Raw genomic sequence first — 15,670 nt, forward strand, 5'->3', positions numbered from 1 at the left:
GCTAGATAGCTAGATATAGATATAACTTTAAAGTGATTTCATATGTCATTTATTAATTTACGAACAGTTAGTTTTAAATGTTTATTAAATTAAAAATTATTTATGAATCTGTAACTTGGGATATTATTTGTCCGTTATTCATCTTAAAAGTATTGCAATAGTAAATATTTTTTTCGGTTTTGTTTTAAAACTTTAGATGAAGGTAACGTGTTTATAGAAAAAATATTATTGCCCCCTATTGTAAAATTCTGATGGATTGTCCATTGCTCTTATTTAACAAAAATCGAATCACATTTACTTGTTCATAAAATACCCGGTTTCTTTATTTTTAAAATATGTATGATTTATGCGATTCGAAAATTAATACTTTTTGATTGAAGAACACATTTTAATCCTTTATAATATTTTATTTACAGAACAAATGTACAAGAAAAATGAAGTGAAACACAACACTGGCAAACAGAGCTATACACCATGGCAAAGGAAACTAAACTTAAATACTAAGAGTAATAAGTTAAACACAAAATGAGTAGCCGCCTTGAGCAAGACGATGATGTTTCTGAAATACATGATCTTCTGGAAGTTTTATTCGTGACAAGCTTCTTGCAGTGACTTGATTGTTTTAACAGTCTCACTGCTCTCCTTCAGTTACCTAGTAAAAATAAAAATATTTCAAGCAATTAGTTTCAAAATTTCAATTCAATTGTTTTCTCTCTCACACGTTAATTTAGTCAAAATTATTCTTTAAACTGGATATCAAGTGCGTTTTTTGAGATAAGAATATGTTATGCAGTGGTTGTGAATGATATCTGTTAAAGGCGGCAAAGGATTTTGTGAAAACAGCAAATCTTTTACTACCTTTTACGTAATAAACGATATTTGTGAGTTTGAATTATAAGTGGCTTAAAAGATAATTTTTAAGACAAGACCATAATACTTTAGCATATAACACTGAAACAAATTACAGCTTTAAAATTAAGTAAAATTCAACCTTAGATTGTCTCTGGGTTTATAGCGGAACTTCAAACTTTATGGACTTCGAGTAAGATTGGCGTGGAAGTCTTCTTCAAGGGGTAAAAATATTCAGTTATTTCAAGATTTTATATTAATTGCAATAGCACTACACGGAAGAAAACACGCCAATATTAGTGCTCTGTGAAATTTAAATTAACGTTTCTTTTATTCAGAAACTCTACGCTTTCTGTGGAAAATTGAAACTGCAACCCTTCAAAGACATAGAATTTTCTATGACATCATAGTATGTCTAAGGTTAAATAAAATCAGTCTAAGGTTAAATTTCTTCTAATCCTAATTAAAATTAGTGTGCTTTTTCTTCCATATATTACAGCTCTTATTTGGTCGAAATCCAATGAAAAGTATTTTTTATAATGTATCATATAAATAGTTTTGAGTTACAACGTTTGCATTTATACTAATGCTATTTTTATTGCAGTTAACAAAGAAATGCGTACACAATCTATAATACTATATTTTTGAAATGATGCAAACAATTTAACAAGCATTTAAGTAACATTATTATACAGCTATTATATATAAATGTATACTATTAACATTAAAATTTCTGTATGTAATGAGCATCGCAAGCATGTCATTAGACATTTACTCTTATTAGAAAAAGGAAGGACAATTTTACAGCATTTATGGTTAAATTTTGCCTTATCATAGATTATAATTTGCGTTACAAAATAATTAGGCTATAAGAATAGAAGTTCGGCCTTACTGTAGTAAGTTGATACTGAATAAAGACGTAGTAAATTTCATAAAGACGAGATAAGAAATTTTAAACATAAAGATTTTAAATCATACATTAAGTTTCATTACCTGAAGTCACCAACTTGCAAATCAATAATCTAAGTCCCTCATTATTGGTCGAAAGATTCGTCTTCTGATAATATTTATAAGATTTCGTGCTGATTCTGATTGGCTGAAACGAAACAATTTAAAACTGATTAGCTTGTTTTTCTAATAATAATTATTGTCAGTGTAAATTGCGACAAATTTAAACAAAAATTAAAATATTTGCATTAGTTAATCAAATACATGCATTAGAAATGTATATTTAATATAGTTTGAAAATACCTGAAACATATACTATATATATATATCCACGTGAAAGTTTATTTGAATTTACGATGATAATATAACCTTATTCTTTTATCTATATTTCACTATATCCTAAATAAGAACACATGTGCATATCATTGTCACAGTTTACAGTCTGACTAAAGCACTAAACTACATGAAATTATCTAATAATTCAGTGCGGATTGATGACAAATATTACACAAAACCAGTAAGAGGGTTGTATTAAAAAAATTAATACTTTTTATGGCAAAACAGAAAGAAGTGTCATCTTCTTTTCAAAACTACGGCAAGCAATGTGATTTGGAAGGGTTTGCGTTTATGCCCATTATAAGTTTTCCTGTTTGCGCTTTTCCGTTATTATTTTAGAAGATTATTTTTTTTCCAAAAATCTAAAAATTTCAAAAACATTAAAGTTTCGTAAAATATTAACTCAAAAGCATACCTGATAACTGTACTTCTGAAAGAACAAAATCCATATTTTTATTTTTAACTCTGAATGTTAATAAATGTTTTAGAATAGTATTTTTCATTAAATATATGTATTAATAGAAATACATATTGTAGTATGTAATGTACTATTGAATAATGTAATAATACATTATTCAATATTACATTACTATAATGTAATATACCTAATGTAATATTGAATAAATTACTTAAATAAGAAGATGATATGATTTTAAAAGATAAAATAAATGATTTCATGATTTGGTGCATTTAATTAGGTAGACACTATTGAAAAAATATGCACACACATTTAAGACAAAATGTAGTGCATACTCACATAATTGGATGGTAATAATAAGATAATAAAAATAATTTCACAGTTTAATATTTGATTGGCTAAGTATTATTGAACAAGTTCTGAGTGTGTTTTCCTATTTATATACTGCTCATCATCGGTCGGGCGGTAAGTCGCCAGTTCTGGTAGTTCGGTCCGGGATTTGACTCCCGGCAAAAGAGCTGATTGCATAGGCATTTTCGTGTTTTCCCCTATGTGTAACGTGTATACGAGGCAGTCTCTCTTAGAAAATCTTCCACGAAGGCATCCATCTCCTCAGTCAGATAGCTCTCGTATCCTTTGCCATAATCAAATAAACCAGACCAAACCTATTTCCATACCCGTTGAAGCTAGTGTTCACTGAATTGTGAGTAAGATTAACAATGTGTGGATCCTATTTTTGATTTGAAGACAGCTTAGAACTAAAAAAATGTCAGAGACTGTTTACATTCTGTGTTGTAATGGTTTTGTAAATATTTTAATGTAATCCGCCCTCAGGGATATCTTTAATTATTGTTTGCAGAGCAGTGAAACGTAACATTGTAACTATGATCTTTCAGAACACTACTTTATATTTCTGTAATATGATCTCGATCTAGAAAAGCAACGTGTCTAAGTCTGGATGAGCAAAATATTCTCCAAACTTTACAGCCACATCATTTGCTTGTGTATGTGGTCCTCACCAGCCTGGAGACCATATGTTGAAACCATTGCTTCGTTTTGACAATATATAGCCATTAGTTTAACGTCTTTAGCCTCTGAGTGCTTTAACTGTAGAGTATCAGTCTGGTCTTGTGTTTTTGATGTTGTGGTAAATTACTCAGTTAGAGTAAATGTGATATATGTTGTTGTTTAGTGGTAATGATATACATGTTTACGGGGGATAAATCACTGCGACCGCCATTTTCGAGAACCTTACAGTAGATACTTTTGCACATGAAACTACTTCCTAAAGACAAAAATTTTTAGATCAGTTGAAAACTGCAAAAGATGCCTTCAAAGCTGAAAATTTAAACGTATAAGCTAATTGTATCTTCGAATTTTAAAGCTAGCGATTTCAATTTATAAGGACGTTTCTCTTTCTCCCTCTGTCTTTATGCTCTGGAGATGTAACTGAAAACAGTTCGGCTGGTAATTGGAAGATCTGATAATTGAATCGCAACCAAGGCATAGCTTCTTTTTACCGAAAAAAAATACCTATAGCTCTGTATGCTTACTTCAGTGAATCTTCGCAACATACTTCATCTCTTTGTTTAGAACACGAAAATACGTATTCTGCAATATTTTATTTTATATTACTGCATTTTTGTTTAAGTATTTTCTAAAATATACACGCTATTATACACGCTAAAATATTCACACTTTAAATATAATTAAAAAACATTATATCTGAATTTATGGTTGTAGAGCCATTAGGTATTTTTTGGAAGCAGGAGTCATGAAAAATGAGCAACGCCTTTGCCGGGAATCGAAACACGGACCTCTCGAATACGCGCCCAGCGTGCAGACCACCACACTACGAAGGCATGCTAAAAAGGCGTGAGAAATACCTTATATACTCCCCCTTTAAAAGGGCGACTGGGGTTTTTAGCGGACCCAATCGCCAAATCTTGGGTGTGGAGAATCATCATCCACCATCCTTTTAGTTCGGGCAGTGCCACTGTAGAGACATTAGGTATTCTGGAAGCAGGACAATGAAAAATGAGTAATGCCTTCGCCGGGAATCGAACCACGGACCTCTGGAATATGTGACCAGCGTGTAGACCACCACACTACGAAGGCATGCTAAGAAGACGGGAGAAATACCTTATGTGGTGATAAATAAAGCTTGTTTCCACCAGCGAACTCTTTTAAAGTTCTGTTTCCAGTGAACTCTCTTAATTTCCATTGATTTCTCTTAAATTTCTACTTCTTGTATGTACCGAAATTTCGAAATTAAAAAGAAAAGCGCGACTCAGAAGTAAAATTATAACTATGCAGTTATTCATATTTCATAAAGTGATCCTATTTGTGGTACTTCTGTAAAGATTTAACGTTAGGCAGACTCCTAAGGGAAGACGAATTTTAATTGCAACAGCAAATTTGAAGCTCATAAATATTTATACTTAGGGGGGACTGCTACATTTACTCCATGCTTCCAAACTCATCCGACACAAAAAGGGTTTTATGAGATCTAAGTAAGAACAATGGTTCCAGAGCTTTTGATACGTTACTGCTTTTGCACTTTACCTTGGAACCTTCAAAATTAAATATGTGTATATTTCACATATGTAATGAACTTCTTATTATTATTTCTGAAGGTTAAAAATAAAAAAGGTAGCTAAGAATTCTATAATTTAATGTTTAGGGGGGTTCATCATAGCAAAATTAAAGTTAAATTAAAATAAACTCACGAATTAAAACTAGTGTTGGAGCATTAATTTCATGCTGAAAGGACAAAAAGTGTATAGAAGTTTTGACTTCAATTACAGTATCTTGGAATTTAGCCTCATTTATCCAACAGTTAAAGACCTAGAATTTTTGCGAAATTTTTATAGCTTTCTCTGCAAAATTGTTGACAGATTATTGAGTTTTCTTCTACAGTGAATGCAAAATTTATACCTAAATTTATATTTTGCCGTGCAACACAATGATGAAAATATTTAGTGTAATCGTATTTTTAAAACTTAACATTCATAAAAATTACAAAACATAAAATAGGTTTTCTTGAAACCGATGTAAAGAAATGCATAAATGGTACTACTTTGTCTCATAATTGATAGACATAGTCTTTGACAAAAAATATCATTTGTAGAATGGAAAATAAATCATAAAACAAGACCTTTTAAAACACTGCATACTAAATTAAATTTTAAAATATGATAAATTCAAGAAGCTGTCATCGAAATTCATTTCTGAAAATTCGATTATAAATGCTACTTTAGGTTAATTCAGAAGAATCTCTTATTTGAAAGAAGTCGTTTGAACTGTGCTTAAATTTATGGCTGATAGAATTATGGAGCAATGTCGATTTAAATTAATCTCTCGGAGTTTGAGTTATAGGATTAAATGCTGCAATATAAAGAAAAGAATGATTGAACGTGATTTTTTCATGTCGTTTTAACTACAAAAATAAAAAGTACCTATCTTGAAATCTATGTCTGCGTTCCTAAATATTTTAATATTTCTGATAATGATTAAAATATCCAAGCATAAAATTTTCATCTTTAACTAGCTATGAATATGCTTTGTTATGCACAGGAGGCATAATTTAATATCCGTTAGAATAAGATAGAACAGCGTGATATATTTACCAAAATGCACGAAATAAAACGAAATTTAATGCATTAGCTGAGAAAGGGAGAGAATAAATAAAAATCATATTTTTACTTTATCAAAAGTCATAAATTTGAGCCAAGGCTTAATCAATTTAACAAGGGTGAGAAGATTCTACTCGACTATGGATCACTGAAGTCTGAAATAATATTATTTTCCTCAACTCTGAATCTATTTGCAGCGAATAACATAAAATGATGGATAACCCGCCACTACATTATTGATAAATAATTCCCTTAAGGAAGTGGTGTAAAAAACACACTTTTTTTTTCTCTTTCGATTAAACCACTCTTACCCAATTTATCAAAAATATAATAATTACCGGACATCGAGTTTGATCGCAATAGAGCATCCATCAAATAGATAAAAATGAAAACATAAAATATTAATTTCTTAAGCTAAATTCGGGCTTGATCACTTAAAATCGGCTAGTTTAAAACATAATCTTCTTAAATTTTCTGCTATTATGCAAATTATCCTTTCATTATATTTATATCATTAATCAGCTTAATTAAAACTGCTATTTGCTACACTAAGGAAATGTGTAGTTAATCTAGTTTTTAATAAGTCGTATTTTGCAAATTATTTTTCTAAGAAAGGCGTGTTTGAATTAACTTAATAAATTGAGATTATATATGTTTTCTGTATTTAAAGCATTCTTGTCCAAAAGAAGTATGCAAATAATATAGCTAAATGAAAATAATCTTTTATTTTACTAACATGGAAATATAACTGAAACGGCTGTTCTTTCCATCTTATGAATAAAACTGCATTCCCACCAGTTTATTACTGCGTTCCCACCAGTATACATAAAAGGAGCTTGAGAGCATTCGAATGTAGATATTTCTTTAATTTATTTGCAAGTGTTGGGTTTAAATGGTTCCTTTATTGATACGAATTATGAAATGGGGAAAATATTGCTGCGACCAAAATAACTAGAATTTTTCATTGAATATAGTTAGCTGGATCAGCTGGTAAGGTAATAAAAATGTTCTTGCCGTTCACGAACGTTAGAAACAGATACAGGGAATGATGCTCAGGGTTAGTTCTTGAAGTAATCTCATCAGCTTCAAACATCCTTTGCCGACGTTTCGACAGCTGCGCAATGCTCTGGCGATAAGACTTGAAGGGGGGCGGGTCTTGAACACAGAAAAGTCCTTGAATACGCGCCGCAGGTTTGCCTCATTGTCAAATGTTTATCCTCGGATGTGGTTTTACGAGTAATTGAACAAATGGTAATTTGTGGGTGCTAAGATTAGCAAACGCAATATCTCAACCAAGTAGCTGAATGGTATTCGTGATCGTCCTTGCCATGTATTTTCATATTGTCCTGGAAGTATAACACATCTTTGAGATTAATAAATGCAAGATCCCTCTGCTGCGATGCACGTTGCACCCGTTACAACTGGTTCAAACATAAATCCTCTGTCATGACGTGAGTTGGTGGCAGTAGCTCGTAATGCACTACTTGGCGACTAGTCCACCAGACCCAGAGCAAGATCTTGCATGGGATCAGAGATTTTCTTGAGATGAGAGGCTCATGGTCACGTGGTGACAGCCAATGTCTGGTACTCTTTAAAGGGTTATACTGGACTTACCTTTTCGCCACTCGTGAGTACTCCACTAAATTTGGGTATGTTCCAGTGGCGAGACAGTAACGACAAACAGACTGTGATTCGTTATTCCTTTTTGGCTACCGACAATGCGAGGTTCTTTTTTGTTTGGTTGTTTGTTGGGAGAAGCCCATCCACCTGACCACAACTGACCCTATGACTTAATTATGCTGTCCCAGATATAAACATTGTAAGAGGTATCCACTTTCTGAACTTAAACCTCATGAAACAACAACAACAACAACAAAACAAGAAATATATTCCCCTATTACTAGGGTTCCAGATGGCATGCACGAAATTTACAGCACCTGCAAAACCTGCCAAACAGCGAACCCCAAAACCTACAAAACAGCGAGCAAAACTTTGTCCACAGTGGACACAGAAACTAATGTAAATGAGGAACCTAAACCTAAACTTAAACTCAAGTTATAAACCGTACCGCCATGTAAATGAGGGAAAACGTAACAGCTGTTAGGAAAAGTTACTGAAGGACAATGTTTAAAGAGAGGAAGCAAAATAGGATAACATGTTAAATAGAAGACGCAAAATATTGAAAGCAAATGCTTAATGAGAAAAGAAAATTTTGGGATTTTATATAGGACAAGATTGATAATAAACTCTACTTTCCAAACTTACTTCCATCTAGTAAAAGGAAAAATTGCAACCCCTAAAATTAAGTTCAATCATGAAAAGTAATGGCACAAAAACAAGCACAGCAGCAGTGACGATAACTAAGATTATCAATTAATGCTTTAATATGACGAGCAAGAACGCACATAATAGCAGGCAGAAATACGAGAAGCCTCTCGAAACGCTCCTGGCACAAAAAACGCCATCCGCTTTTCTGATTCAGAAATTAGCAACATCATAGCGTCAACAAAAAGAGTAAAAGGCCCCTTGACTAGGAAACCTTGCCATAGAAGTAATAGAACTAGGATTCGCGAATGAAGACCTCTTAGTTCAGACTGAATAAATGGCTCGAGCTAAGGTACTTTCCAAACTCGCGGAAGAGCGTGAAGTTGGTACTGTTTCAAAAACAAGGACAAGATAAAAGCAAGCCAGGTTCGTACAAACAAGCAGACATGGGGAAAAAGTCTTAAAAAAATTATTACTCAAATGACTAACCTATCACCTCGAGTAACCTCGAAGCATAGCACAATTCGGCTTCACTAAAGGTAGAGTATCATAAAATTCCTTAACAATGTCCAAGACACCATCCTTCAGAATAGAAATGAAAATTTATATACTTGTATAATATCGCTGGCCGTAGTACCGTTAATCATCTATTTGGCCAAAGCTGAAAGAAAGGCTCAAAGAACTTGGATGCTTTCTAAATCTCTACAGCTAATAAGCAGTTACTTGGAGGACAGTAAAATAACATGCACAAGAGACGCAGTAAATGTCACAGTAAAATACTACAAAAGAGGCCCCTCAGGGGTTTGTAGGTCCTAACGTAGGACCTACAATCTGGAACATAATAGCAGACACAGCTTTAAAGCTGCACATTGAAAAAAGAAAATGCTCAAATGCAATTATATTCTGACGGTTATATCTTGATAATCAACGGAAGAAAACAGAAAACACGCTAAATATTCAACGCGTTGGAGACATATAAACTTAACGTAAAAAAGACTCACGTGATCGTATTTTGGGAAGGGCAAAATTAGCAGCTAATTCCTTGCGCATAAAATGGCAAAAGATCTCCTTAAGAAGAAAGGATACTGGGAGCTACCTAGGCTTCTGGATAAGACATTAACGCGATTTCTCCTATTTATGACAATCAGGGACAAAACCAACGAAGTAATCGATTGAACAGAACAGTGAAGTCGAAGATTTTTTCATTCATAAACGTTTATGGCATTTTTTTCAAAAGCTTAGCAATATTTATATAGTATATCTCTGAGTAGATATAAAATATTAGAGCTATTTAAAGGAGTTTTGTACATGTTATCAGTGACTTCCCATTTCGGAAAATAATAGCTGTGAAAAAGATCTTTTAATTTGGTAGGAAAAGTAATATCATAAATGCAATCATGAATGAAATAAGAAAAGTATAATCAAATGTAAAACAGAAAATATAATCATCTCGGTTTTGGATTTATAAAAATACGTAGATCTACGAGTCATATGAAATCTATTACAAAAGTAGTTTCCCTCGTACATTTTGGCATTTTCTCAGTATAAAAGTTAAACTAAAACGCGTCTTGAATCTCGAGGCGTGCTCTGACGCAGTCGCATTCACCCGTACAGCTCATGAAATCCATTATGAATGTTTTGCTATATGAGTTGATAGCATTAGTAACTATAATTTGATGTTGATGCTATAAAGCAATAAAACATCTACTGAAGTTGATTATAAAAAAAACTACTTCAAAATGTTTTGAATTGTGGCTTTAAATGCACATTATTTCGCATTAATTTTAATACTTTTAATGCTATTCAATATATATATATATATTATATTTGAGTGCATGTGTGTGTGATGATGATGTCGTGTCTATGACAAAGTGCAATTATATAGCTTCGAAGCTGTCAAAGACAGCTTTTGCAACCTCGGCAGCTCTATCAGTATAAAGTAGGTTGACTGGGTCTTCAATGCCGATGTTAAACAGTCTGGCTGGATTTCTATGAATTGTGCGTGTGTGTGTAAGAAAGAGTAATAATGAAAATATTTTTCAGAATGCATGTGTTATGGATTTCCAAGCTGTTTATAATAATCTGACTAGGTCAATCACATAAGCATAATTTCGGTCTTAGTATATATCATACGTAAATTGTTTTTCGGGTCTCAGGAAAAGAATAAAATTTTCTTCACCAATATGATCCTTCTTGCTTTGTAAAATGAAGCATAAAAATTTAAGAACGATTAGGGATTTTTGGAACAGTACTAAAAGCACCGAAAAACAACTTTGCCTCATTGAAAATTGAACCAGCTCTTAGTAAAATAAGTTTACCACTACATCACAAGAGCACAAAGGAAGAGCGCCGTTAGTTCCATATTAATGTATTAAGATAATACTTTAGAATTTACTGTAAGCTTTATAAAGTTCCGTTCATCTTTTTCTGGAACCTAGCGAATTTCTTCCTGAACAGGTAACCGTTTATAAGCTAAGATTGTATGTTTTGACATAGGTATTTAGAAAAAATGAAATCATTGTGAACAATTACAAAGTCTAATTTTACGTAATATGAAGACAGAAAAGTAAATTTTCTTAGTTTTCATATCACTGAATGGCTTTATATGAACTGATGATAGTTCAATGTAATAAAATGTGTTTTCAATTTTTCAGCAACGTGAAATATAAATTTTCTTATTCAATGGAATAAATTTCGTTAAATTTATGAATACTAAAACCCAATATGCGTGACAAAATCTCCTGTTAGCATACATAACACTCATTCTAGAACATTTGACAGTACAACGCGCATCTTCAAATAATATAGAAAATATACCTAAAACGAGTTTCTTGACGGATTTTATATAGAGTGAGTACTCTTACAAGAACCTGATTTTAAAGAACATCCATTTAAGTGATAAACAAAATCACCTATAAATGTTTGATTATCATTTAGTGACAAATAATAAGTTCCTAAGAAATCAAATAACCTTTAGTTATTGCATAATATCTTTTAATCATCTTGCAGTCCATTTCTCGAAACTATAAATTTCCTTACAATTTATGCATTTACTTGATTTACTCATCATTAGAGAAGACAGATATTCGTCCCAACAGATGTTTTCAGAGCACACTAAATATCACCCATCCTTCATTATAAACTATTAAGCATATTCATATGACAACTTACCACCTAAATACAATAAAAAGTGAGCTCAAAATTGATTAGTAACATTAAGACAGCTGTTCTGTGATTTGATTGATGAGTTTCGGTTATTCAGCCAGCTCAATAATGGATGATGGTTGAATGTAAGCCAGGAGGGGATAAACAATCCTGAGTACAGAGAAGTCGATAAATATAATTTTGATGAAGATTGATAGAAAAACGTAACTTTGACTCTGTGCACTCGTCGAATCTTTTTCTAGATACAAATATATGAATTTTCTTTCTTAATTTTCAAGTATCAGTCTAAACCTTAAAACTTATTAGTTTAGTGTAACTTTTCTGTTTTCGAAATGAGAATGAATGATGAAAATTTTGCATAAGAAATATTTAAGGTAATAAAGTAGTAAATTTTAATCGTCCAGCGTGCAACCTATAATAACGTACATTATAAATAGATGTATCTCACAAAAAAAAGAAAAAAGAAAATCTGCTATACTTAGATTTAATTATTATTTTCAACCACTTTTTGTGAAATTTGTCTTGCTATGATCAGACGGAATACTGAGAAAATAATTCACGTCTTCTAAAAATATGACGCTGATGTTGTCTGCTAGTGAACTGGAAAACCGTTCATTCTAGAAAAGATATTTTCAACAAGATTTCGGTCGTAATTTCAACAGGATTACGATGTAGTATAGATGTAAACTGAAAACTTAGCATTGAATATATTACTAGTTTCTTAAGAGTTAAGGGAAGATTACAGTTATTTAGCCATTGGGCAATTCTGTGAATCAGTATCATACAGAAAAATTTTCTTTTTATCCTTTTGATAAAAAATGGATGTTTGTTCAAAATACCATGATTTTAAGTACGTCTTTTGATACAGTCGACATTTTTATTTCAGTATTTAAGTCAAGCATTCAAGATTTTGTTTCCCGAAAATTCCCTTTAAGTGGCTTTAAGTTTATCATTGTGAAATATACTTAGTTATATTAGTTTTTCGTCATCGTACATACACAAGTTTCATAAACAAAACAATTCACTACATATGCGCCCACCAGCGGCCGAGCGGTAAAGTCGCTGAACACTGGTAGTTCGGTCCGAGGTTCAAATCCCGCGAACGGGCCCGGCTGCATGGGCGTTTTCGTGGTTTTCCCCATGTGTAACGTGTATACGAGCCAGTTTCCCTTAGAAAGTCCTCCACGAAGGCATCTCTCCCTTTAGGCAGATAGCCCTCGTGTGCTTTGCCATAATTAAATACACCACACCACACCACCACATCACTACATATGCTGTTAGTTTATAATCTAAATAGTCTGCTTTAGGTATAAGTTTAATAGAGTATATCATATTATAACCTGCTACAGATACATGTTTCGTAAACTAAAATAACTGTCAGGTTATAACAAATCAGTAAAAAACTTGTAAAATGTTTGTTTAGAAGAATTATTAAAAGCTTTTTTTTATTTAATTAATGTCAGTCAGCAATTCATCAAAGCAGAAAAATAGCATATTCATCAAATTATTTTTTCTTTCTTTTTAAAAAATCTGTCCTTTAATTTAGGAGTCAATTTTTTATTTATCAGCATTAAAAATTCTGTCTTTTTATTTACCCCTGAATTTCTGTCACGGATTAATGCTGTCTTCTATCAATAACTTAAATGAATACTCAGTTTGAAGCTTAACTTTCCTTCGTTGATCACAAACAATAAAGATGAATATTGCTGCTAATCCACCTATTTTACTTTCACATGATATCGTAAAATAAGTAAAAAATATGAGGATGAATATTCAAGCTCAAATTTAATCCTAAGCTCTAGACATCACAACTGTCAGAAATATTTTGCTTAAGAATCCTGAAGAATCTTAATTTTTTTTGTTTTGTTAAATAATCTCCATTTAATTACCTAACATATTTAATGTCATATTGGTAATTATCACATATACAAAAATAATTTTCATGAAATTCAAAGAAGTAATAAAACAAAAAAATTGCACTTTTCAGGCTCTTGAAACTCATCGTGAAATTCAGTTTCTAAAATTTATTTTAAAAAAAGAGGGAAAGTTAAGAAATAGAATTTTTAAAGAATAGACTTCATAGCCTTGTTATTAATTTACTTTTATTTTTTATTAACAATTTGTTACTATTTAGTATCACTTGCTTTTAAGGTGCATTAGAAAGAATTAGTAAAAAAGTTTAGAACAGTCAAATTCATAGTTATTTCACTATTTGACCGTTTGATTTAACAAAGCATTAAGCTTCGGATATAAGTGAAAAAGTATTATTTTGTCACCTTATATTAATATCATCTTTGATATCTTCTTATCAGGTGTTTTAAAATATAGAATTTTGAGATATTTGAGAATGCATAATATTAGGTAAATTTCATAAGAAATTAAAGAAATCATTGCAGCATTTATAATACTCAAAATGTAGTTTTTCAATATTTCAAATAAATCTTTTTAGAGCTATTGTGGCTTTCCTTAAAGCTGATAAGCTGTAATGAAGTTAAAAGCTACTATGTTATAATATTCTGGAAATTAACAGTAAGATTTTAAACCTCATTTTTAATCTTAAACAGTGATTTAGAAATGGAAGATTCTAGCATTTATGAACTAGCTAGTTAATAAATTTCATTCAAAGAAATCAAAGTTACTGATATTCGGAAATATATCTGCTAAAAATGTAAAGAGAGGATTAGTATGTTGGGGACATTAAAGAAAATTTGATGATGATATTCTCATTTCCCGATTTTAAACAGAAACATCATGATGTATTTTATGGAGCTAATTATCCAAAATGTGTAATCAAGAAAGAAACTGCGAAGTTATGTTCCTATACGATATGCTTTTCCATTAAGTGAACCTAATCTAATCAGAACTTTTTAAACAGTTTTGAAAGACAGCTTACCTTTCCTCCGCTCTCTCATCTTGAGATTCGTATTCTGCACTTTCCTCTGTATCCATATTTCTGTGAAGGAAAATGAGATACCATTAGAAGAAATGTAATGACAAGTGATAATCTTTACCAGAAAAGAAATTTATCATAATGGGCTGCATATATATAAACTCACTTAAATAGTATTTTAACTTCAACGACTACAGAAAAAAAAGGTATTCATAATATTAATGCCTCTTTATTTATTTATTTATCATTGTGTTATTATTATTTTGCATGATGCAATAAAAATCCTATACTTACTTTCCTGCATTTAAGTCAAAAACATATTTTTATTTTTATTGGTAAACGTGAATTTAGCATAATAATGATTATGTTGTGGGGATATACTAAAACAACAATTTAGAAAAAAAAGTATGCTTAATCATTTTAAATCAAAATTAATTTATATATAAAAATCAAGATATATAATATTATAACGGCCGAAGAGCATCAGTGTACGAATTTATAGGCTTTGACTTGCTGATTCCAAGCACGTAATTAGTTTTTCTTTGTCAAATCACACTTTCGTGATGAGTTACATTTCTGAACGCAGAAATGCAAGTAATTTTTGGTTAGGTTTCCTGTACAGCGGTTTTAATTTAATTACAGAATGTTTGCCGATGCTTTTATGTTAAGTTTTTAACGCATTTATACTATTAATTTAGTAATGTGGTTTCTCTTTCATTATTAAGTTTGAACTGTCTAGTATTAAGTTTGAAGATGACTTACGGATACATTTATACTTTTAAATATAGAGTATTTAGAATTTTTAAAGCAGGGCGTGTGTGTGTTTATGGCAAAGCCTCGAGGGCTATCTGTCTAAGGGGCGAAATGCCTTCGTGGAGGGCTTTCTAGGGGAAACTGTATCGTATACCCGTTACACATGGAGAAAACCACGAAAACGCCCATGCAGCCATCCCGTTCGCGGGATTCGAACCTTGGACCGAACTACCAGTGTTCAGCGACTTTACCGCTCGGCCGCTGGTGGGCTTTTAAAGCAGAAAAGGTAAAAAAAATCCTCTATGCTTTTTCTGGGATTCAAATTGCAAACCCTCTGATTGTTAGCTGAAAGTGCTTATCAATTACACCATATAGTCCCGCAGTAAAGAGGGAGAAAATACCTTAAATTCT

At 31.7% G+C, this 15,670-nt stretch overlaps 1 protein-coding gene across 1 annotated transcript in view; it reads right to left on the minus strand.

Annotated features, from left to right (window-relative positions):
- Nucleotides 1-386: 386 nt before the first annotated feature.
- LOC118188951 (uncharacterized) overlaps nucleotides 387-15,670 on the minus strand; it is a 46,133-nt gene continuing 30,849 nt past the window's right edge. The window contains exons 3-5 of the mRNA XM_035359481.2: nucleotides 14,510-14,569; nucleotides 1,843-1,945; nucleotides 387-652 (exon numbers count right to left, since the gene is read on the minus strand). Coding sequence (XP_035215372.1) covers nucleotides 1,864-1,945; nucleotides 14,510-14,569 — 142 coding nt within the window. The 3' untranslated portion in view covers nucleotides 387-652; nucleotides 1,843-1,863. The remainder of the gene's footprint in view (nucleotides 653-1,842; nucleotides 1,946-14,509; nucleotides 14,570-15,670) is intronic.

Source organism: Stegodyphus dumicola, chromosome X1, assembly GCF_044657685.1.
Source record: "Stegodyphus dumicola isolate Sdum_Otavi_A_Nest chromosome X1, ASM4465768v1".
NCBI classification, from domain to species: domain Eukaryota; kingdom Metazoa; phylum Arthropoda; class Arachnida; order Araneae; family Eresidae; genus Stegodyphus; species Stegodyphus dumicola.